The following is a 25,204-nucleotide window of genomic DNA, read 5'->3' on the forward strand; positions in this document are numbered from 1 at the left end:
GCGCTGGCTGCTCCTGAGAAGGCAGCAGTGTGGTTCACACTGGATCCTGGCCCCCAGCACAGGTCTCACCCCCTTTACTGCCGAGGAAACTAGAGTTAGCGACTTGCCTGTGTTCCCGGGCTGGTCAGTGGCAGGGCTGGAGCAGAGCCCAACTACAAAGCTGTGCTCACTCCTTCAGCCACTTGAGGGACAGTTGCTCATGGCTGGCCCCCCTCCCCCCATAAAGGGGCCTGCAAGAGGTGTCTGAATGTGGTGGGGTTTGGAGAAGGCTGTGGGAGAGGGCTCAGGCTTGGGGGGCTTGCAGGTTGTATTTGAGATTCTAGAAAGCCCTCAAAGAAAGAAGATGGACAAGGTGGGGAGTATCAGCCCCCCTGCAAAGGTAGTTGGCCCCAGTTGGGTCAGAGACACTGTGAGGGTCCCATAGGGACCCCTCTAAGTGGTGTCGTTGCTACCTCTGTAAACTGGTCCTTCTGGGCCATCCTCAGGACCTCCTGACTTCCTCTAGAGGCCATTCAGTTCCACTGCCTGGCTTCTGACGTCAGCCCCTGCCTCCTTCTCTGGCTCTTTAGCTTCCACTGCTCTGTTCTCCAGGCCACCCCCCCACCAGCCCCCCCCCCCCCCGCCAGCCCGCACGGTGCGGGGCTTGTGGGAGACAGGTGCTCTGAGAGCAGTGGCCTGTTCAGAATGTCACACATGGGTGGGAGGGCATTTACCTGCTTGTTGGAGAAAGCAGAGGACTTAAGGGGTTGCGGGTCAACCGGGAGATTTCAGTCCTCTGTCCTGCCCTGCCTATGCCCATGGGACAACCAGTTTTGGTGACCTTGGCCTAGTCCCCTCCCCTACCCCCTGCCCCCAGTTCTCGGGCTCCTTTACTTGGTGGCACTTTTGCCATCCTGCTCTTTCAAGGACTTACTTCTGGGGCTTGGCTCCCTGTGCCTTCCCTGCTGCGTGGAGCAGCGGAGGGAGGACTGGCCCTGCGGAGTAGGGCCCTCGCGGAGTGCTGTCCCCTTCCCCCAGCTCAACTGTGGGAGAGAGCCTTCTGGAGGAGGGCGGAGGCCCAGCTGAGCGAGTTCTGCTGAGCGCGCCCTTCTTGGGGCTTAAGCCGCCCTACAGCTCCGTATTGGGATTATTATTAGCCTCAGGACATGAAGCTCAGAGAGGGGTGATGTCCTTTTATTTAAAGCCATGCATGCATTGATTGCTTGATCAATAAAGCATCCACTGAAGGGGTATAATGTGCCAGGCACTGGGCTAGGCTCTGGGGCTCTCATGGTGGGTGCACTGTGTAGTTAGTGGGGGGCAGGCAGCAACAAGACCGAGCACCAGTAGCAGCCTGCCCGGTGAGAATTGTGGTAGGTGCTGGAGCAGAAGGAACAGGGTGCTGGGTTTAGTTGGGGCCTCTGGGGAGTGGTCAAGAAGCTCCTTTTGAAGAAAGACCTTTCAGCGTAGATGGAAAGACCGCCTTTCCTCTAACCTTCTCCGTTTTCTCCCCTTCTTGGTCCTCTGCCCCTGGGGTGGCTGAGACCTACTGTGTGACCTCGAGCCAGCAACTGGGCCTTTGCTGGGCCGTAGTCTTCTATACTTTCTCCACCACCTGCAAGATGTCTAGCAGACGGTCATCAGAGGGGGCCCTGTCATTGGGGTGATGGGGTGGGTGAGTGGAGGGCCCCTGGACGGGGACTCAGGTGGGAGTGCAAAGGTGGTCCTGGTGGGGAGGGGGTGCGAAGTCCTGATCCAAGTGTCCAAAGACCTAGGACCTGCCCTGGACTCTGCCACTGACCCGCAGGGTAGCCTCAGGGTAGCCCATGACTCTTAGAGCTTCAGTGTCCCCACCTGTGAAATGGCAGTCAGAGCTCCCTACGGACCTCACCCGAGAGCTCTTGATCCAGGTTGTCCGTGGGTTCCCCCATGAGGGGGCGACCTCTCCCTGTTAGTGGACCCCGTGTCCTGGATGCATTGGGCTGGGTAAGGGTAGCCTGTAGGCTTGCTCTGGGTGCCCAGCTAGAGTGCTCTCCACTCTGCCCTCTCCCTGTCCCCAGCCACCTTTCCCTTCCCAGGCCAAGGGGCCTGCAGGTGTCAGCAGCAGTAGAGACCAGTGTGGGAGGGTGCTTTCTGCAGGGGTGAGTGCAGCTCCAGGTGAGCCTTGTTACCTTTGCGTGTGGGGATGTGTGCACGTGAGTGTATGTGTCCTTGTGCCCGTGTGAGCGCGTCAACACATGTCTGTGCCCACGGGGAGGTCTGCATTCGTGAGCCTGCACTTGGGTGAGTTACACACGGAGAGAACATGGCTGTGAGTCTGTGTACCCGTGGGAGTACTTGTGTGTCTGTTTCTATACATGAGCGTGTCTGTGTGTGCTTCGCTTCCTCTGTGTGTGTGTGTATATGTATTTCTGTGTGTGAAAGCTCTCCCCCTCCTCCCAGACTCCCCCATGAGAAGGATTCAGAAGGGCTTTGAGCCCATGCCTCAGTATCTGAGCCTGGCCAGTCCTTGGGTCAAGGAAGGTCCTCCTTGTGACCTATCCATTCAAGGGCAGCCCCCTCAGAGTCCCACCCTTGCCTGCTGGGGTGGGCACTCCTCACAACCTGGCCTTGGGGAAGGAACTCGGACACAGCTGTGTTGTTCTCTTTGCACGCTGCCAGGAGAGACCACTATGCCTACTCCTACTACCCGTAAGTAGCTCCACCTGGGCCTTCTCAGCTCCGGGCTCTCTGGACAGGACACCCTCGGTCCTCTCTTACTGGGCCTGGGCTCCACACCTAGCCTAGCCTGGTGTCAGCTCCACATCCACAGCCACCGGCCTCGGCATTCCCCCCCCCTGTGTACTCCTCTGCATCTTCCGCCTCGCAGGGTGGTCGCAGTGTGGTTTTGTAGTCAGACCCTCAGTGGGAGGCCTGGTCTGCTGAGTCCCTTCTTTCCCTGAGCCCCAGTGTCCTCCCTGACCCCCCACCCCACCCCCCAGCAGCAGCCCTGTGTGAGTGAGCTGTCTGTGCCAGCTGGTCGGAAGGTCTTCCCGACACCAGAGTAAAGTCCACATCAGGGAGTGGCTTCACCCACGTCCCACTCTGTGTGTGAGAGTGTGCTCCAGATCCACCCCTGACGCCAGCTGCTCTGTGGACAGGCTGACAGCCCTCCACACCCTCCATCCTTGGCCTCCTCTGTGCCCAGCACCCTCACGACCACCCTGAGGAGCGGGAAGTGCCTCCAGTCCCATTTCACCAAGCCTTCGAAAGGCTGACAACCTTGTCCGAGGTCACAAAGTGCCAGAGATGGGGGACAGCCTCTGTCTGGCTCCAAGACCTGCCCACGCCACTCTGCCCTGCTTTCTCTGTCCTCACTTACCCTGCAGGCCTTCCAGAACATTCTCCCTCCTCGACTTGCTCTCCCTCCCCTTAGAGCAGCCAGTGGCTCCTGGCCAGTCCAGGGGAGGGCGGGTCTTTCCCCTCCTCCTCCTGGGGGACTCTCTGCTAGAACAGAGTCCCCCAGCATCAGGTCTGCTTAGCTTTACCAACAACTGGAGCCGGAGCCCTCACGCTGAGCCCCAGCTCGGCTTCTGCAGGAATCGCTGATGAGGCATTCTCTCCCCTTCCCTACGAGGGCTGTTCCTTTTTGAATCTAAATTCAGACCTTTTGAAAATATCGGTGTGACACTCCATCTGCTTAATCTCACATCGAGATCAGCTGGAAGCCAACAGCGTGGTAGGGGCCCCTCCCAGCATCTGTCTTCCGTGGGGGCTGCTGGATTCGTTCGGTGGGTCTTCCTCCAGCAGGCCCTGGTGGCCCTCCACTGGAGACTGCTTCAGTGCAGTCATTGACGTGTGGATTTGGGGCACCAATTGTTCAACTTGACCACTGTCATCTGCTCGTGGCCCTCTGTCTGTCCTCCCTGTGATTTCCTGGTGTCTGACAGTCTTTCCTTCCCTCTCAGCCAGCTTCCCCCTCTCCCTGTTTCTCCTCATTGCACCCTGGCTCCCTCTTTATCCCAGTCTCTCCTCCTCCTCTGAACCCACCCAGTCTTTAGCTTCTCTCTCCACTCATGGCTCCTGCCTTCTCCCCCAACCTACCTTGTCTCCTATCCATTGTCATGGTCAAAGACACAGAGACCTGTGAGGCTCCAGACCATAGTGAGACCTGTGCCTAGAGCCTGGGGCGGGTGGAGGGGAGCCTGGGAAAGTCAAGCCTCCTGAGTACACAGCAGCGGTGGCCCCAGAGTGGCCACAGAGCTGTTTGCTAGCATAGGAGGGACATTGTAGCCTGGCAGGAGGGGTGTCCGGAGGCCAGGTGCCCATCCTCTTTCCCAGACAGCTCCTGAGTGTGGAGTTTGCCGTGTGGCAAGATGCCTTCCTAGGCCTCCTCCCTGCTGCTGGCCAGGGTCTCCCCAGGTCTGCCCACATCCTGCAGCTGTGGGTGCCCAGCTGACAGGCGGCTCTCTGGTCTCCAGCCTTCTTTATGATTGGCTATGAGGGCTTCTCTAACCTCATCACAGGTGCCATGGCAATTCCCTTTGCCTGTCCTTTGGCCCCTTGTTCCCTAGAGCGGAGTCCTCTGGCTCACTGCTCCCTGGGGTTCTCTCTTCCTGTTCTCCATTTCCTCTAGAGTCACAAGCTTCCCTCCTACTTGATTAAGCTGTGCCTGGAGGCAAGGGAGCCAGGAGCCTGGGGCCACCGCTGCCCCACCCCGTCCTCTCTGCACAGGTCCCAGGCGGGGGCCCTCCTGGCCTCTCCAGGGGCAGCATCTCCCTGGGTCTGGTTGGCAGGATGGAGGCAGAGCTGCCTGGGCATCCAGGGATCTTTCTAGAATAGCTGCCTGCCGCTAGATAGCCGACTTCCAGGCCTCCCACCCACCAGGCACTGTTTCTTCTGGTTCAGCCCCTGGGTCTCCCATCCCCTTCTGCAGGAAGCCAGTGAACATGACCAAGGCCACGGTCAACTACCGCCAGGAGAAGACCCACATGATGAGCGCTGTGGACCGGAGCTTCACCGACCAGAGCACCCTGCAGGAGGACGAGCGGCTGGGCCTCTCCTTCATGGACGCCCATGGCTACAGCCCCCGGGGTGAGACCCCCCCCCAGCCCCCGCCCTCCCTCAGGCCCCTGAGCAACATCTGCCCCCTCCAGGATCCTCCCCACTGCAGGTGAGCTCTGTAAACCCCTTTCCCAGAAGGTGAGCCTTCATTAAGCTCCTGCTGGGAACCAGCGCTGGCACTGAACCAGTGAGAAGACGCAGCCTCATGGCTGTCCGGAAGGGCCTGCAGGGGCCTCTATTCAAGTGAGCGTGGAAGGTGATAAAATGCTCTGAGGACAGGATGGGGGCCCTTGGCAGGGAGTGCTGCGGTGTGACAGGCGGGAGAGCCACGGCCTAATAGCAGTCTCAGACCTGGGCTCGCGCTCAGCTCACCGTGTAAGTTCTGTTTTTATAGGTAAGATGAAGCTAAAGCTCCTCTGTGGGCTGAAGGAGATGAAGTGTGGAAGCTAGCTGGTGCCTATAGGAAGAGTGTCGAGCTCTGGTGGCACCGTGGGTTAAGCGCTGGGCTGCTAATTGCAAGGTCGGCAGTTTGAAACACCAGCTCCTGTCGAGAGTTACAGTCTTGGAAACCCACACGTGCTGTCGGGTCACCGTGAGTCAGAATGGCCCCACAGCAGGGACTTTGGCTTGGTGAATTCGAGCTGCTGTGCTTGCTGGGTGTTAGGAGCTTAGGCTCCCTCTCATGAGCGAGGGCTTCAGAAAGTTTGTGGAAAAATTCCATCCTATCTCCGTCCCATTTTTCCCAGCCCCTTGTTGAAGCCCCTTGCTCGCTCAGTGTTGACGCATGTACAGAAGGGAGTCCGTGACGCTTGTTGACAGTGTGCGGCATCACAGTGGAGGAACCCCAGTGAGCCCCGCCGACCACTGAGAACATTCTCTGGCCCCGTGCTCTTTATGTCCCCCGCTTGCTTCTGATGTGGACGCTCCAGCCTGAGATTTGTGGTGATCACTTTCTCGCATTTTAGGGCATAGTTTTACCAGATGTGCCTGTATCCCCTGAGCAGTGCATTAGATGGTTTTTGCTCATGCTTGCATTTTATAAAAATAAATCCAGAAGAGGAAAATAGACTGTGTTTTTCAGCCTGTTTCGTCCAGTTTCCAGTCTGCCCACATGGCCCACTTATTTTCCTTGGTGTATTGTTTTCTATTTTACGCAGTGGCCACAATTTATTTATCCATTCGGCCCTCACGACTGCTCATTTCATGTGTTTCTAGTTCACTTGCGGGTCATAGCGAGGCATCTGTGAGCGTTTTTACGAGTCTCCACAGGCACCTGTATGGGAGAGTCTTTAAGGCCAATTTCTGGATTATGGAGTGTGTGCATGTTCAGTTCGACAAGACAGGACCAGAGTGTTTTCCCAAGTGGCCAGGTCTGCTTATCCGGCCGGCAGCAGCGTGCAAGCCTCTCCGTTGTTGTGCATGCAGATCAGCATTTGCCAGGCTTCTTAACTTCTGCAGACCAAGTTTGTATAAAAGGGTGATTTTCTATCATCGTCGTTTGCATTTCTCTGATTACTAATGAGCTTGAGCTTATCTTCAAGTCATTATTGTCCATTCAGGTTTCTTCCCCATCCCCCTCCATGAAATGCCTGTCTGTGGCTCTTGTTTCACTTTCTGTGGGGGTTTCTGTTGTTTCCTTAGTGATTTGTAGGAGTTCTCCATATATTTAAGATAATAATCATTTGTTGGCTTGCGAGTTGCAAATACTTCTCCCAGTTTGTGGCTCATCGTTGCTCACCCTATTTACTGCGTGCTTTGGGTGAATGGGAGGTTTTAATTTTAATTTAGTAAAATGCATCCATCTTTTCCTTTGTGACTTCTGTGTTTGGGGTTTTCTGAAATAATTTCCTCCTGACCTAAGGTCAGAGAGTGTTTTTTACTCCCCCCACCCCTTAAAACTTTTAGTGCTTTGCATTTTACTTTAAGTCTTTATTCATCTGGAGTTGAATTGTGTATGTGGTGTCAATAAGAGTTTTGTTCCCCACGTGTGTAAGCACTGCACCAGCATCTGATTGGCAGTGCTGCCTCTATCCAAGAGCATGTTTCCATGTATATGGGCTTGTTTCTGTGCCTCTGCTGTCTTCTGTTAGTGAGTTTGGTGACCCTGTGCCAATGCCACACTGTTGAATCATGATGGCGAGCTAAGTCTGATAGCAGATGCATCAGGCAGATTCTCCCAGTTTTGTTCTTTGTCAAGGATATTGGGGCTATTTTTGTCCTCATTCTCTTATAAACTTTAGAACCCACTTGTCAATTCCCTGGAAAAACTTTGTTGGAATTTTGATTGGTTTTGTATTAAATCTGTAGATCAATTTGGGAAGAACTGACATCTTGTGAAATTGCCTTTTTACCCATGAATATATAACCCCATTTATTTAGGTCCTTAATGTCTTTCGATAATCTTCCCTGTGAACTTTTACACACCTTTTGTTGGATAAGTTCCTAGCATCCTTATAGTTTGATTGCTATTATAAATGATATACTTTAAAAATGTTCATTTTCTAAGTATTGCTGGTTGATCTCACATCTGTCTCTTTGATGCAGTTTCTTCTACTTTCTAATTTGTCTCTAGAATGTTCTGAGTACATCTAAAGGATCTTCAAATGCTGACAACTCTGTTTCTTTTTTCCCAGTTCTTATCCCTCCTTCCTTGTCTTTCAACATCACACTGGCTGAGACCTCCAGTAGGAGGCCCCATGGAAGTGGTGACAGTAGGAAGGCCTGTCTTCTTCTCCTGATTTTAAATGCTTCTAACATTTAATTGCTGAGAATGAAGCTTGCTCATTTTTGGGGTATGCATTTGGTAGAAAGAAAATTGCCTTCTGGTTTTAGTTTGCTAAGAGGTTTTATTTTAAATGGTTATTGGACTTATCAAATGTTTTCTTGCATTTGTTATGATGATCATATGTAAAACATTACTCTGTTGGTAAAATGAGTGTTAAATATTCGAACAACCATACATACCTTGGACGAATCAGATTTGGTCTTGCACATACACAGACACACACAGACAGACACACACTTATTATATTGTTGGAGTCACGATGCTTGTAATATTGTTCAAGATTCTTAAAGGTGTGCTCCTGAGTGAGGTTAGCCTGTAATTAATCTTTCTTGTGCGAATTTTGGTACCAGTCTTGTAATAGTCTCATCTTGGCTTGCTGACACACAATAACAACAGCAGCAGCAGCATCATCATCAGATGAATGCTTTTTCCTTATCCTGGAAGATTGGACTGAGAGACTCCTTGAAGATTTGTTTCTGGGAAGGGTAAAACAATATTGCTTCATTGCCTTTATTATTATTTTTTTTAAATTTTATTTATTTTATTTTATTTTATTTTATTTTTTTGCTTCATTGCCTTTATAGAAAAAAGTTAAACTTCCAACTCAATTTATTTAAAGATGAAGGGACTCTTTTTAAGTCACTTATTTTTAAGTTAGTTATGCTTGTCTAGAAATATGTGTTTCATCTACTATTAAAATCGACACACATTTATTCACCATTTTCTCTTTATAATTGCATTAACTTTTCCCCACAGACCTTCATGGTAGGTACTCTCAACCCCTAAGCTGATGGAGCCGAGTGTCAGAGAAGGCAAGTCCCTTATGCAGATTGTATGACCAGAAAATGGCCAAGCCAGGCTTTGAATGTAGGTCTTTCTGAATGGTAAATGGCCATTTCTACTGTATTACCCTGGGCCTTGAGGAATGGCAGGATTTGGCCAGGCAGAGTGGGAAAGAAAGGGCCTTCATCGACGAAGACAGCATGTGCCAATGCATGGAGATTGACAAGTGAGGATAACAGAGAGAGGTCTGATTTGGCAAAATCTTCAAGACGGTGCTGAAGAGAATGGGAGATGAGAGTAGTGAGGGGGCATGTCTTGTTGCTGAATCTTGTTGAGAGATTGCAAACCTGGGCTTTGCTTCCACGGAACCTGACTAGTTGGAGAGACTGGACTGATCCCTGAATTCAGGAGTAGGCTAAGAGCCATTTAGACGATGGAGACAAGCGCTGTCAGAGTTTTGAGAATATGTGCCTTTGGGTAGGGGTGGTTCAGCTCAGATGGACAGGATTAGGCTGATGGTGGGGATGGGGACCAGGCACAGGGCATGGGCAACTGAATGATGGCAGAGAAACTTAAGGTGTGTTTAGGAGCTGGAACTGCGTTTTAGCACCTTCTACCTGTTTCTGTACTCTTTAGCCACTGTTCCATCCTCAACCTCTTTCTTATCTTCTCCAAGCAGTGGTGAATATATAGATTTGTGTGTGTGTGTAGATCAGAAAGTCATGTTGCTTTTGATGCAGTCTAAATAAGCAAGTTTTTATAAAGGTATTATCATGTTGGGTAAGAAGTAGGAGGCTGAGGTGGTTCGGAAGCCAGCTGGGTTGCTCCCGACATGTTGGAATATGCCCCATTTCTCTGAATTCTTGTCTAGGAAAGCTCCCAGCCTTGCTTGGCCTGATACACCTGGAGGTTTTGATCCCTATGGGAGCTAGTTAGTTCTGGCCAAATGGTTTGTCAAGTAAGCGCCAGGTTTGTCATCTTTATAAATTCTCTTTTATCAGCAAGAAGGAACAGAGAAAGCCGGGTAGACACTAGGACTCCAGAATCGAATGGGCCAGCGTTAGAATCTTAGTACTGACATGTATTTGCTGTGTGGCTTTGAGCGAACAAATGAACCCTCCTGGACCCATTTCCTCCTTTATATAAATGGATACTACTGGACCCATGTCCTCCTTTATATAAATGGATACTAATTGTTTTTTTTTCCTGATAGGGTAGCCTAAAGATGAAAGAATTTAAGAACCGTCAAGCACATGAAAGCGCTCACTCTGTTGGCTAGTCTGTTTCTTTAGGAAAGCGGCGTACTACTTGAAGACAGCAAAGGAAAGCCGAGTGCGGTGGGAGTACGCAGCTGTGGTGTGTGTTTATCTGAAAGTGGGAGGGGGTCAGAGTGCATCTCCGAGGAAGGTCTGAGGATCTTCATTTTTAGATGAGGAAGCAGAGGCCCTGACTTGTGCCGGGATCTGAATCCAAGTCTCCGACTCTAAACCCAGTATTATCTTCTCTGGGTCTCTCTAGAGCTCTGTAGACATCAGCTATATTTAGTGGTTACCCCTGAAAGGTGCTCTGCAATCGTACTGCACTGTGGAGCGCCTCGGGGAGCGTGAGCACTGGTCCCCCTCCTCCCCTCTTAGCATGCTATGAACAAGCTGATTCTTGTGTGTGGTGTGTGTGTGTGTGTGTTTCTCAAATTCCATGGGAGAAATCATGGGCAGGGAGAGGAAGGGCCTGTCTTCCCTGGGTCCAGGAAATGGAGGATGCTCTTGGAAACATTATCATTCACTGTCTGCCCCCTTCCGGTGGCTATTTGTGGAACATTGTCTGTTCTTGGACTCAGGTTGTGAGCCGCTGGATTTGGCTCAGCCTTCCCGGTTGGTGGGTACCCCAGGTAGGATTTTTGCTTGTTTGTGCTTGGCCAGGGCTAGCTGACTCTGTGCGTGGGGTGAGCGGCTTGGTTCCCACTACCCTTAGTACCAACGTGTCTTCACCCAGAGAGCTCTCAGCACTGTTTCCACAAAGCCCAGGAGCCCTCTCTCTGGTCAGTTCCCACCTTTGGAGCCCTTCCTGTGGATTCACGCAGAGCCGGGATTTGAACTGAAGTCTGTCTGATTGCAGCAGCTGTCTCTTAATCTCCACATCACACTGTGTTCCCCTGGGAACGTTCCACGAGACAAGCAAAAAAGCACTTCATGGTGAAAGATACATGTGAAGGGTGGCTGTTTCCACCCATCTCTTCGAGCCTTGAAATGCACACCAACATGTCGGAAGCCCCGAGAGGTCCTACTGGGAAGAACCCACTATCTTTAAAGTAGAATTTCCCAAATGCATTTAAGATATGGGACTCCTCTTCCTCTTCTTATTCCCGACGGAATGCTGCTTGATCATCTTGAAGAACGACTCTCCGCTGGAACATGCTGGCAACCACAGAATTAGGCAACTCTCTTCTCTCTGCCCATCATAGCCTAAGGATTTGGGATGTCTAGCCATGCACATGTACCTGCTACTATTCTTGCCCTCTCCATATAGAAATCTGGGTAGAACACACAAAATCAGTGTTTTCAGACACTGTGCCATAGGATGCCCAGGATTGTGATTCCCCCAAAGAAGAGGGACAAATAGGGTGAATGCCTGGCCTTCTATCTGGAAGCAACACTCAAAGTGTAGCCCAGGGAAGGTGGAACCCACGCTGAGCTTGACAACTTAGGGGATTTGAAGAGACAGAGATTAGCGTTTAGGGAAACTGAGGTACCTAGTGTTTGCAGGGTGGAACATTGGAAACGAAGGAGCTAGTCCGAGAAAGAGGGGTAGTGATCTGCACCGGGGTCCGTTGACTCTCTGAGTACAAATTGTGCATTCATCAAGTGAGACTCCATGAAGCCAGACAAAGACAAGCTGTCTGTGAAAGAAAAGCTACCAGGGAGCTGCTACCCAGAGGCTGGGAGATACTGCAATTCCGACTCGCAGAGTCGAGAAACTTCATTGAATATCTGGGACACTTCAGAGAAGGGTCATATCTTAATAGCATGGCTAAATTGTCTTTAGATTAAGGCTACTTGAGACTTACCTTGCTTGGTAGAGAGCCAGTGAGAACGAGAGAAGCCATCGACCTGCTGCATTGACACAATCGAGCAACAACGGACTGAAACATCCCAGACATGAAGGACACAGTGCAGGATTGAAGCATGAGACATTTCTCTTAGAAGGATCAGCACAATGCTGGTTCCTGTGAGGCAGAGGGTGAAGATGTCCCTATGACCCCAGCTTTCTAAGCTGCGTGACACTCCATCTACTCTAACATCAGTGACTTCTCCTTGCCCTCAGTCTCGCCCTCGGATCTCAGAGTTCCTTACTTTGGTGCAGTGTCTCCTAGAACTCAGAAGCCATCAGGGAAATAGCTTAAGTCCCCAATCTGTGGGTCAGGTGCCAGTGTTGAGGCCTCTCCCAACTCATGTGGTTTCAGGGGCTGACAAGTGGACAGGCCCGATGATAAGTTGCTAGCTCATAAGGCTGTGGAAGTTTGAGGGATCAGCTTAGATGATCCCTTGCTGGCTCAAGTCCCAAGAACCAGTGTTCCGATGAGGCAGGATCCAGAGCAGGAGAGTGCTTTATCAGAGCATTCAGATATTACATGCACCCCAGACCTTCGAGGAAACGCTTCGGAGCTGAGCAAAGAGGCACAAGGGTGTGCTGGGTGGTGACTGGGGTTACGAGGGATTGGATATGCACCCTACCCTAACCTGGCCTTATGAACATAATGGACAACTCACCCCAAAATGGGATCATAACCACAAGCAGTGAGGCTTAGATCTGCAGCATATCACAAAATGGAGAACCATGGCTAAAGACCCCATTAAGGAATTCAGTGTACTGAAACTAGATCTTTTGTTCTCTTGTCATGACTTGGGGCTGACAGCAGTGAACAGCAGCAGCAGCAGCAGCAGCAGCAACAACAACAACAACAACAACAACAGATTCACTCTGAAGAGAGCTACCCAAAGACTCCAAAGCACCAAGCTGATCTTTAGGTAACTTAAAAAGGTTGAAATTATTCAAATTCTGCTTTCTGGTCACAACAGAATTAATTATATTAGACATAACAAATGAAACAATATCAAGAATATCCCCAGATATCTGGAAATTAAGCAACACACTTCTGATAACTTGTGAATCAAAGGAACAAAATCTTTTCAACGGAATGGTCATGAAAAACACACCGTATCAGCAGTTTGAGAAGGACAGGTAGACGTTGCCTGGAGGAAACTTTAAACTTTGATTGTTGCATCAGAAGAAGAGATTCATAACCAGTGATCACAGACTCCATCATATGAAAAGGAGCAAGTAATTGGAAGGAAGAACAGAGTGAATCTAAGAGCAGAAGTCAGTGAACGGAAAAATGGACAAACGGTAGAGAAAATGCAAAGCAACCAAAATGCATTCTTGAAAAAGATAGTATAGTTGATACATTCTAAGCAAGAAGAATTAGAGAAGAGGAAGCATGAATTATTAATCTTCGAATGAAGAGAGGATATCACTATCCTACGGATATTAAAGGACGATAAAGAAATGTCTTGAACAGTTTTATGCAAATAAGTTTGACAACTTAGGTGGAATTGTCAAATTCTCAAGAGACACGATTTCATATGTGCTATCTGCATAAGGCTTGTACTTGGAAGGTATAAAGAACGCTTACAGCTCAGTAATAATTAGATCACCCAGTTTTAAAATGAGAAAGGGTTTGAGCAGACACTTTACAAAACAAGATGTATCAGTGATCAATAAGCACACAAAAGGATGCTTAAGATCTAATCTGGAAAACACAGATTAAAACCATAATGAGATCCCTCCCAATGTGTATAAAAAGGCTGTGTTGGTGAAGAGGAGGAGCAGGGGAGCTGCCATACCTTGTTAGAGAAGTCCACGCACACTATGGAAAACAGTTGGCAAATTCCTTGTAAATATAAACACGTACTCATTCTATGACCCAGCCATTCCACTCCTAGTCATTCGCAGGACAAATACAAACATGCATCCATGCAAAGACGTCTACGCGAATGTTCATGCAGCATTATTTACCCTAGCCCGAATGCTCATCGACAGCAGAATGGATGAACACACTGCAATCTATTCAGACAATACAATACTAACCAGTGTACTTAGCAGTTTGTACTTAGAGTACAAGTTACTGATATTCCTATAAAAGAACATGGGTGACTCCCAGAAACATGCTACCTTCAAGACTTGGCACAAAGCAGGGCATATTGTATGATTCCATTTACATGGAATTCTAGAAAAGGCAAACCAAATCTAACAACAGAAAGTAGACCGGAATGGGAACTGATTGCAGATGGACAGGAGGAAGCTTTTTAGAAATGACAGATATTCTCTATTTTGGGGTTGGTTATTATGGTATGGAACTTCCTGTATGGCATACTTCAAATGTATATCCATTTATATAAATGATGCCTTAATCAGAGTAGATTACTTGATTAATGGATTGAGCTAGTTGGGGTCAGACTTCCTTTCCACCTTAATTGTCTCATCTCAGCCTGTGACGGGTAATCTCATCCATCCGGTAAACTATATATAACGGAATTCTTTCTGCCAGAAAGCCCCGTTCTGGGCCACCTTATGGGTGAGCAGTCCCCAGCTAAGTTTTAGCATTGCCAGGTAGGTCTGGCTTGTTTTAAAAACACCTTGTAGGCCCGTTATTCAATGACTACGCTTGACTTTATCTAAGCGGTGTTATTTGGGGGTAGTGGTGGTGTAGGCTTTGTGACCACTTGAAGGGCCCATGTCCTTAGGAAGAGTGATACATGGACCTGTGAGGACATAGCTCTATAGGTGACAAGATGCTGTTCCAAAAGTTGCCCCATTTAGTTTATTCTTAAGGTCTTTGAAGACGGTTGCTCTTTGTGATTCACCTGCCGGAGGGAGCCCAGTCCAGGTCCCGGCCAGGAGTGTGTTTGCATTTTGTAGAGTTCCGTGGGGAGTCTGCTGCGGCCATGAAACACTCATTCTGTCAGTTAGCCACTGGGCAGGAGTCCCAGGCCATGCCCTGGGCCGAGGAGCCCGGTGGCATCGTGGGTCCTGAGTTGAGCTGCTAACCACAAAACAGTAGTTTGAATCCACTAGTCACTCATGGGAGACAGGCGAGGCTGCCTGCTCCCATAAAGATGTACAGCCTCAGAAAGCCCTGTGGGGTCGCGGCGAGGGTCGTGGTGAAGCTCGATGGCTTGGAGTTTGGTTTGGACCCGGGGCTGGGCTAGAGCTTTGAGCTAGGCAAGTGCTGTTCTTCCCTTTATAGACCTTTCAGATCAAGGGGGCAAGACAGATGATGGACAGATTGCCATAAAGGGGACATTGGGATGCTCTAGGAGCCAGGGAAACCAAAGGCACTAAGGAAGTACCCCCTTTACCCCCCGCCTCCTGTCCCCAGTGAGGGTCATTTCAGAGGAGACCTGAAGGATGAGTAGGGGCTTCACGTCATCTAGACAGAACAGCGGAGGCGTGAGACAGGGGAGCATGTGTGAAGGCACACTGGGGTCCTCCTTAAGTCCTTGCCACCGTCTGTCTGAGAGGCGCTGGGGAAGTGCTTGCAGGGTGAGGCTTGAGAAAGCCTCTTGGACCCAAACACTCCTTAGGGCCTCCCAGGCTGCAGGCCTTTTTGTGAGCAGACTGCTGCAGCTTTCTCCTGGGAAGTGGCTGGTGGGTTTGGATGGCTGATCTCGAGGTTGACGAAGCTCAGTGCTTAGCCCGCCGCACCACCAGAGAGTGCCTTTCATGCCGAGCAGGTGGGGGAAATGAGGGTTAACAAGTGCGTTGGTTACTTGTCAGGGCCTGTGGGATTAGTAGGACCTGACCTTGGGGCCAGGTAGAGCAGGAATGTCCTTGAGATGCTGACCCAAAGAGCCAGAGCACAGGGAAGTATATCACTTTCCAGAGGAGTGGGGAGTAGGGGGTGGGCTGGGAACCTCTCGACTGTTCCCCCAGACTGGCTGAGGCTCCTGCACAGGCTGACAGTGGAAACGCTTGCTCAGGAGAAACGCCTCTTATTCAGGTGTGACACCATAGTCTGCAGAGGGGGTGGCAGCGGCAGCAACTAATTTCGGGGTTTGCTTGTCTTTGAATAGCACTAATTACTGAGTTTCCAGTGTTCCAGAAGGTTCCCTGGAAGATGGAGAGCAAGGACAGACTGTCTGGGGCTCTGCAGAGTGCTGCCCGCCTGCTGACAGTGTGGCGAAACCTGGCAGGGGTGGTGCCCGGGTTGGGAGCAGTGGGGTGGACCGAAGGTATCGCTGGGTCACAGTCAACAAGGGGTCACAGGATCCATCCCGGTCGTTTTCCAGATGGGAAGACTGGCAGGCAGAGGGAAAGGGACTTGCCCAGGGTCCCACCGGGCAGACCTCCCCAGGCTCCTTGGATCCAGTGACCAGCCCCCACCCAGGCAGTCCCCCAGGGCTCGCAGGCTGCGGCCAGTGTGTCAGAAGCCCCTTCTCTGACTGCAGGAGACCAGCGCAGTGGTGGGGTGACTGAGGCCAGCAGCCTCCTGGGGGGCTCGCCGCGGCGGCCGTGCGGCCGGAAGGGCTCCCCCTACCACACCGGGCAGCTGCACCCCGCGGTGCGCGTGGCCGACCTGCTGCAGCACATCAACCAGATGAAGACGGCTGAGGGTTACGGCTTCAAGCAGGAGTACGAGGTGCACAGCCCCTCCCAGCACCCCGCACCCTGCGCCTGGCCCCACCTGGCGCCTCCTCCCTCTGGATCCCGACTCTGACAACCTCAACTGCGACTATACCCCAACTCTACCTCGCTATTTGTCACCCCACCCTTCATCTTAATCCCAGACTGGCCTTGACTCTTATTTGCATCCTAATCCTGATTTGAAATCTGACCTCGAATCTCAGCTCCATCACCACCCGAGCACTGATCATGACCCTTGTGCCATCCTCATCTTAGCCTGACCACCACTGACCCTGACCTCTAACCTGCTCCACCTGATGTAGAGCCTGACCCTGATCCCGAACCCTGCTCAAATGCAGACTCCAATCCTGCTCCACTTCCAGCTGGGCTCTGGCATGACCCTTGATCCTAATCTGACTCTGACCCTGACCTTTACCTTCTTCCCAGCCCAAATCTGGGCTTACCCGCCTGACCTCTGGCTCATAAAGGGGTGTACAGAGTTACCCATTCCCCACCCTTGGTTTCGATCTTGGCTCCTGGCTCACAGAGGGGTATGCGGTGACTTTATCGCAAGCCCCTAGCTTTGGTGCTGAGCCTTGGCATGGCTCACTCCTCCGGCCCACACTGAAGGGATGGGACCCCATGACGAGGGGTCCTCTTCCTCTACTGACGACCACGTTCCCATGTGGCAGAGCTTCTTTGACGGCTGGGATGCTACGAAGAAGAAAGAAAAGGTCAAGGGTGGACGGCAGGAGCCCATGCCTGCCTGTAAGTCCTGGGGAAGGGCGGGGGGTACACTCATTGAAGGGGGGCAGCCTCAGTATGCCAGTAAATTGGGGGCAGTCTTGGGGGTTACTTTGTGCCAAGCCCCGTGTGAATGTGTTCCTCTCAGTAACCCTTCGAGGTGCAGAGTATTATAGCCTCCATTTTACAGCAGAGGAAACTGAGGCTTGGAAGGTTAAGTCATCTGCCCAAAGTCACACAGCTGATACGTGCCTGACCAGCACACAACCTTGACCCCATTCGCTTACACAACACAGGGGCTCTATCTCCCGGCCTGGCTTGCCCCTGCTGGTGCCCAGAATTGACTGGCTGGCCCTGGTCCTCTGGGAGCCCAGCTGCCATGGCCCTGATCTCCAGGAAGCCTTCCCAGATGGTCCCTGCTTTCCGGGTTCCCCAGATTAGCCTTGCCTACTCCCATGCCCACCTGCTCTGTGTCTGCAGATGATCGGCACCGCGTGAAACTCCACCCGATGCTGGGAGACCCCAACGCTGACTACATCAACGCCAACTATATAGACGTGAGTGCCACCCCTGCCATTTCTGCTGCCACTGGCCACCCCCTGAACTCCGGGGGTGTGTGGGATGCTGGCCTGCTCTGCTCATTCCTGGCTCACTCTCCAGACAACCTGCCGGGGCCTACATGGGGCTCAGCGGGCTGCATCCTGAGCCTCCCTGCTCATCTCCCCAGCCAGTGCCAGGGAGCTCGAGGAGGGGGAGGACAGAAGTGGGTCAGAGCCATCAGGGAAGATGTCCCTCAGGCTGATTGGCCCAGGTAGATGTGGGACTTCAGTGAGACAGAAAGCAGGGGAGAGGAAGGCAGGCCGGCCTAGAGGTGAGGAAGGGGGGCGAGCAGCGGGGAGGCTGGAGGATTTCCACAGTACCCTGTGAGGCTGAGGAGTAGGCGGGGCCTGCAGTGTGAAAGTTTGGACTGGCAGCCTGGAGGCGAGATTTCCCCGAGGGCTCCTATGTTTTGACCATGATCAGAATGGTCGTTAATAATGATTCCTATTGGTTAATTATTTGTTAATTATTAATAATAACTCCTATTTGTTAAGCACATACTAGGTGCTAAGCACTTTATAGTCAACATCTCATTGTATGTAATTTCTCCAACCCTTCGAGGTAGCTAGCATCATGACCTGACGTTTCAGACGAGGAAACGGGCTCAGAGAGGTGGAGATTCTTGGGCTGGATCACACAGTTAGTGCGTGGTGAACAGAGGACTCACACCCTCACTGATCTGTGTCTCCAAAGCTAGGCTGCCCTGCCATCCACTGAAGGCCCACTAATGAACCTGGCTGGACCAGGGGAGGACCGGAGGCAGGCTGGGCAGCTGGGAGGCCTGGGCTTAAGTGTCAGACTCCCCGACCCTCTCCAGAAACCATGTTTGGGAACGATTCATCACCTATATTTGGAGCACTCATTATTTGCCAGGCATTGTGCTGGGAAGCGGGGGTTCAGAAGCAGGTAACACAGACGTATGTGCCCCCCTTCCCTAGAACTCGTGTGTTCTAGTGGGGCGCTAGCTAACTATATGCACAGATAAGATGGGCAAACACAGGCTCCAAGGAGGGATGGCTTTCCCGATGCCAGGCCCTGCTTAGTCATAGCAGGCTGTGTGGGGCTGGACGGGCTGTGGGTGCCTGGAGAGGGGAGGAGGGCCCCCGGGCAGGGAGCAGCGTCCACCAAGGCCTGATGGTGGGCAGGAGGAAAAGGCATGTATCTGCAGGGGGGCTAGTCAGGACTCGAGGTCATCTCTCCTCTCCCTCTTCTTCTCCTCCTGGGGGCCAGACACGCTACCCCAGATTTCCCAGCATTCCTTGCCTTCTCCCACCCCTCCCATCCTCTCCCTTGGCCAAGGTGTGGGCCAGGCCTGGCCTCGCAGACTCGGACAGCTTTGGAAGGCAGAGGCCTCTCCTCAGTCTCGTCAAGGTGCTCTTGTGCGAGGTATCCTTGGCCCTGGCCACTCCCAGCACTCCGTCCTGCCCGCCTCGCCCATCTTGCTCGGCTCCCCTGCGCCCCTCACCCATTCTGGCCGCTCCTGTGTTCCATCCCCCTCCATCTGCCTCTGGCCTAATATCTGTCTCTTTTGCTTTGTACTGTTCCCTCACTGGAATCATTAAGATTCGGATAAACCGAGAAGTAAGTATCTCTCTGCCCTCCTCCTCCTCCTCCTCCTCCCGTCTGTCTGTACCTCAGACTCTCTCACAGTCTTTGGCTGTCTCTCTCTCTCGGTCTCTGTCCTCCCTCCCCTCCATTCGTGTGCCCAACACCAACTGTCCACTTCAGTAGCCTGGCCAGGGACCCCCCAGGGCTGAACTCAACAGTACCCTAGTTGGAAGGCACCCTTCCTGTCCTCCACTGCCTTGAGACAGGGCAGCAGGGCCGGGGTGTCGTGGTGGGGGCGGCGCTCTCCCCCTTCTGCATCAGCTTCTGTCACCTCCAGAGCCCCTGCCCCATCATCCCAGGAGGGTCCTCATGAGCCACACTTTCTACAGGGCTCTGGGAAGGGTTGGGTCACAGAGGAGAGTGCCTAGCTGGTCCTGACTCTCCTGCTCAGAGATCAGGGTCTTCATGGAAACAAAGCCAGCCTTGGGTCAGTCCCCCTCAAGTTAGGCTCCCTGTGGCTCAAAATGCTTTCTGACCAATTTACTTGAAATGCAGCCTTAGTCACTTCGCCCGCAATTTTGCCGTCGTTTGAACTTATGGGGGTTTAGTCTAGTATTCTATTCTTTTTTCTTTGACCTTTTAAAGAAGTCCTGGTGGCTCTGTCCAGTAAGCTTTGGACTGCCAACCATAAGGTCGGTGGTTCAAAGCCACCAGCCTCTCCTTGGGAGAAAGATGAGGCTGGCTGCTCCGGTAGAGATGTACAGCCTTGGAAACTCTATGTAGGGTTGCAATGAGTCAGAATTGACTCACATGCAATGGGTTTGGATATTTCATTTTGTTTTAATTCTTTTTATGAAAAAAAATCCCTTAATTCTTAAGTGGTTTACTTCTTAAGTATTGTTTCCCTAACATTTGATGGCCGAAAGATGTTTGCCCCTTTCCTGGGTGCTTTCTCTATTTTAAGGCCATCTTCATTGCTTTTGAAAACCTGATGATGATACGGTGAGCTTGTTATAACTCCGAGACAGCACAGAGCTGCCCTGAGTACAGCGGGAAGTCCCCAGGGACCCACACTGTCAGCGGTGACCAGCGACTCGGCGGGCTAGCACCTCCCCCTCTCCCCCACCCCCAAGTGTGTGCCAACAGTGGGCTTGTAAAGTTCTCCAATTGAAAGAGAAATTTCAGCTCAGCAAGCACAGGGGACATCCCTAGCCTTCCTGCCCGTCAGAGGACAGCGAGGCAACTCCCCAGGCCGCTGACCGCCCGTGCCCATAGCACACCCTGACATGCACAAGCCCCACTCCTCTGGTGTGGTGTCCGACTCTTACTCCCCTTGGGAGACTGGCTGCTGAGTTCTTCCGATGCCACTTGGCAAGTGTCACTGGCTGAGCTTCAGTTGTGTCCCTGACACTTGAGATCCACTGTGGTCGGTGCCGTATTTACCCCCATTTGACAGATGGGCCGACGGAGGCTTCGCGACGTTAAGTGACTTGCTCTGGCCACATGGCTCTCACTGGGCCCAGCCAGTTCTCAGACCCTGTGTTAGGTCCTGACCTTTAACTAGGTGGTTCTGTCTCTTTGGGGGACAGCAGCATGCCCTGGCAGTTTTACCTGCAATACAGGTGCCTGCCTCCCCCTGCTCCAGGTGCAAGCTCCTGGGATATGCTGCTGATGCCCATCTCCAAAGTGGGCAGGCTTGGATGATGTGGTACCTTCATTTCCAATTCGATCATTTCCTACATTCTAATTTCCATATTTCAGTCATATAATTGGACAGCAATACACATAGTAATTAAGAAATTGATATCCAGCTATTGGGAGTTAATGGCTCCCAAAGCCTTTATTCAAATAGGGCGTCGAAATGCTTTGAAAATGATTAGGGCAAAGAATGTACAGATGTGCTTTATACAATTGATGTATGTATATGTATGGATTGTGATAAGAGTTGTATGAGCCCCTAATAAAATGTTTAAAAAAAAGAATTAAGAATGAAGGTACCATATATACTCGTGTATAAGTTGAGTTTTTCAGCACATTTTTAATACAGTTTTTGTGGTAAAAAAAAAACCAACCAAAAACAAATAGGGTGTTGAGATAAATTAAGTTATGGGTTGACTGCACCGTAGTGTTGACAGAGGGAGCTATCCTCCATGTGACCGGCAAGCAGGATTGTTGGAACCCTGTGGGAACATTCGTAAGAGGGTTGAACTTCAGACGCACTGGCGATTGGGCCCACAGATGAATTTCAGTGGAAATCCCTTCCTGAGCTACATGGATCTGTGCCTGGGTGCTGGCGCTGTGCTGGATGTGGGGCAGACACAAGTGGTCTCTGGTTGCCAAGTGCGGCTCGTAGGCACTCTGGTTGAGCGGGGCAAGTCTCGTTTTCCATGCAGTAGGGTCGGACTCAGTTGCCGCTCGGTGTGCTTCGTGTGCAGTGCTGCGTGGAGGCTGGCAAGTTGCTGTGATGCTGAGCAGGTTTCAGTGGAACTTCCACTCTAAGGAAGACTAGGAAGAATGGCCTGGCAATCTACTGCCGAAAATCAGCTTGTCATCTGACCCGTCATGGGGATGGTGCTGGCCCGGGCAGCGTTTTGCTCTGTTGTGCATGGGGTTCCCACGAGTGGGGAGGTGACGCCAGGGCAGCTAGCCGCAACCACGAGCCTGCCCTCGTGTGTGACCGGACCTGAAATGGGCCCTCCCCGTCCTGCCCCTCTGCCTTCCTCACCTTGAAGTGGACATGAAGCAGAGGCCACGTCTCCTCTCTTGAAGCAACCGCAGGGAGGAGTTAGGCTAGACGTGAGTGGCCGTGGGAGTGCTGAACGTTGTTTCGACCACTGTCATGGGAAGGGCACGTGGGGGCAGAGCGGCGCCCGCTCTCTGCTGTCCCCATGCTGCACAGGAAGAACCGAGGCTGCAGGAGGGCTCCAGCCAGGCTGCTCACAGTTACGACCCAGCTGGGAGCACAATCCAGGTCCCAGCCCAGCCAGACCTTTGACTCGCTCTCCTGGAGCCGCGTGTGCACACTGGGCATGCAGAGGTGCTGTCTAGCACACAGAGACACAGGGCTCCCGCTCGGCAGAGCAGTGGTGGCTGGGACTGGCTCTGTTTGATGTGAAGAAGTGGGTTTCCTCATTCCCACAGCACCTCCCCTCCCACTCAGGGGCTCTTGACTTGGGTCCTGCAGGCCACAGGCTGGCCTTGACAATCACAATGATACTAATGGCCCCAAGCCCTGGACATAGTGTTTTCCTCCACCCCCTCCAAAGACGCAGGCAGCACATGCTTCTGTCCTCCCTGTGCTTGATCGAGGTGAAAATGGAGGCATTAGAGAAGGGATTTGTCTGAGGATGTACAGCTACCAAGAGGTCGAGCGGGGACTTGAACCCTGGCAGGCTTGCATTGAGTGTGTTGAGAACCTGCACTCGAGCCAAGGGCCGAGCCTGGTGGTCTTCTCTTGCATCGGCTCTGCAGTGCTTCATCCCACCCTGCATTGCCTGCCTTGGTGTCCCAGGCTGCCCGGTGGGCTCTGCGCTCCCAGAGAGATGAGGTCTTGTGGGAAGACCTCAGGGGTGCGTGGCACCTGGGAGGGAGCAGGGGCTGGCTAGGTCCTCCCCGCAGCCTTTGGGCTCTGGGATGGAGGAGGAAGTAGCTCTCGGACTCGCGTGGGAGACAGTGAGGGCAAAGTGCTTAATAGTGTACGGGGCCGTGACGTCACAGCTTCTCCAAAAAGCATTCTCTCTTGATGCTTGGTGAATCTAAAGGAGTCCCTCTGCTTATTGTTCCCAGCCTGCGGCCTTCGTCTGGTCTCCCAAGCTCTGGGCCCCACCAAGCTATGGGGTGGGGGTTGGGGATGGATAGGGCAGAGAGGGGGTGCTGCCCATCCTGATTGTCCTGCAGGGGCCAGAAGAGCTGACAAGACCGCATCTTGTGGTTGGGGTTGGCTGGGTCCTGGACCCCGTCTCCGCACATCAGTTGTCGGTGGATGATTGTTCTCCTCTCAGCCCCAGGGGAGTCATGCCACCGAGGGCACATGTGCGCCAGCTCCATTCTACTCCTCAGGCAGGGACTGGGAGGACCGGGTCACCCTGGTTAGGGGGTCTTGGGGATGCGGGTGGTGGGTGGGGTGCTGCTTCTGGAGAAGCAAGCTAAGAAGATGTGTGGGGAGTGAGGGGTGGCTGGCTCCTGGGGCCTGACCACGCCTTCCTCTCCTGTTCTAGGGTTACCACAGGTCAAACCACTTCATAGCCACTCAAGGTACCTCTGTGTGCGCCGCCACCCCCGTGCTGCCTGCCTTTGCCGTCCGCCCTGCTTGACTCCCCGCCTGCCTGCCTGTCCATCTTTCTCTCTCTGCATCTCTGTCTGTGTGACCCCGACTCGCGCTGTCGCTCAGCAGCCTCTGCCCCTTAGGTGGTGGTGTCTCCCCTGTGCAGTCTGTCCAGCTCCTTGGTACATCTGTCTGTCTCCCAGGTGGTGCATGCAGAGGGACTAGGCAGGTCATGGGGGTGGCTCTGCCTCCGTCTGGTGGCCACTTGGGCTCAGCCCTGTGTCTGTTCCCTTGGACTGCCCTCTTGGAGAGGGCAGGGTCTCTGGCCCTCCACCTCTGCCTCCTGGACTTCCCTCCGGACAATTGGGGTCCCCTACCTTTCCCTGATACTCCCTACGTCCAGGGCCCTCCAGGCAGGGTTTGGGACAGGGTGGGATGCCCAAGAAGGCCACAGTGGGGTTCCCAAAGCTCCTGATCTGGGGTGGCAGTGCTGGGCTACAGGGTGTACCGGCCCTGGGTGGAGACCCTGTCTCAGGGACAAGACCCCCCTACCCCCCGTGCCCCTAGGGCCGAAGCCCGAGATGGTCTACGACTTCTGGCGCATGGTGTGGCAGGAGCGCTGTTCCAGTGTCGTCATGATCACCAAGCTGGTGGAGGTGGGCCGGGTAAGCGGGAGTGTGGCACGCGTGCCATGGGGGCCTTGGCAGTGGCGGGCTGTGGTGATGAGCCCCCTGAAGCCTACTTGCTGCCGACTCCAGGTGAAATGCTCCCGCTACTGGCCGGAAGACTCGGATATGTACGGAGACATCACGATCACGCTACTGAAGACAGAGACCCTTGCCGAATACGTCGTGCGCACCTTTGCCCTGGAGCGGGTGAGTCTCCGCATCACCTGCATCTCTGTAGGTGGGTAGAGCAACCTCCACCTCTCACGTGCCCGCTGCCCCAGCCCAGGTATGAAAAGGGAGCAGGAGGGGTGAGGAGGCAGCCATGTGGTAACTGCCTGCTGGGGGACCCATGGAGGGACGGGAAGCTGGTGCTGCCTTGGCTGTCCCCTGTGTGGCTCGGTAAGAGGCAGTAGGGGTGATGAGGATGGAGATGGTGGCTGTCAGGGTTGGCTCTTGCTCTGTCCTGAGTACTGTGCTGCTGAGCCCACTGCCCACACTAGCTTTCAGGCCTAGGAAGCTCTGCAGGATGGGCTCGGGGGGAGCTGCCATTAGCCCATGTTGCAGCTCAGGAAGGTGAGGCTCAGCATAGTTGCATCCCTCACAACAGGCTGTCTATGACTGGCCAGGAGTCCTGCTTTGGTTGCATCTGATCCACTCTGGAAACTCCGCAGGGGAAGAACAGTTTCTCCCTTTTCAGCCAAGACCTGGAGAGTCAAAATGATCTCCCAGGCTCATACCACAACCTTGTGGCAGGGGTGGCTAGGTGTTGGGCCATCATGGGTCTGAGTCTGGGTACTATCTGCCTGACCTCGGACCAGTGGCTCCTCTTTGGGCCTTGCTTTCTGCCCTGCACAGTTCCTGTGTGTTGCACTGGGCTGTAGAGAGAGCCTAGCACGCCGTCAGTGTACGGTCGACACTGCTGCTAATGATGCTTTCCTCCCCCAGAGAGGCTACTCTGCCCGGCACGAGGTCCGACAGTTCCACTTCACGGCATGGCCAGAGCACGGCGTCCCTTACCATGCTACGGGGCTGTTGGCCTTCATCCGGCGCGTGAAGGTCTCCACCCCACCCGATGCTGGGCCCATTGTCATCCACTGCAGGTGCGGGCCC

At 52.8% G+C, this 25,204-nt stretch overlaps 1 protein-coding gene across 1 annotated transcript in view; it reads left to right on the forward strand.

The window, feature by feature from the left end:
* Positions 1 to 25,204, forward strand: part of PTPRU (protein tyrosine phosphatase receptor type U) — an 87,549-nt gene that overhangs the window by 52,557 nt on the left and 9,788 nt on the right. The window contains exons 15-23 of the mRNA XM_075538802.1: positions 2,641 to 2,670; positions 4,895 to 5,052; positions 16,096 to 16,286; positions 16,963 to 17,038; positions 17,495 to 17,571; positions 23,380 to 23,416; positions 23,994 to 24,091; positions 24,185 to 24,301; positions 25,040 to 25,194. Of these exons, the coding sequence (XP_075394917.1) occupies positions 2,641 to 2,670; positions 4,895 to 5,052; positions 16,096 to 16,286; positions 16,963 to 17,038; positions 17,495 to 17,571; positions 23,380 to 23,416; positions 23,994 to 24,091; positions 24,185 to 24,301; positions 25,040 to 25,194 (939 nt within the window). The remainder of the gene's footprint in view (positions 1 to 2,640; positions 2,671 to 4,894; positions 5,053 to 16,095; positions 16,287 to 16,962; positions 17,039 to 17,494; positions 17,572 to 23,379; positions 23,417 to 23,993; positions 24,092 to 24,184; positions 24,302 to 25,039; positions 25,195 to 25,204) is intronic.

This window comes from Tenrec ecaudatus, chromosome 1, assembly GCF_050624435.1.
Source record: "Tenrec ecaudatus isolate mTenEca1 chromosome 1, mTenEca1.hap1, whole genome shotgun sequence".
NCBI lineage: Eukaryota > Metazoa > Chordata > Mammalia > Afrosoricida > Tenrecidae > Tenrec > Tenrec ecaudatus.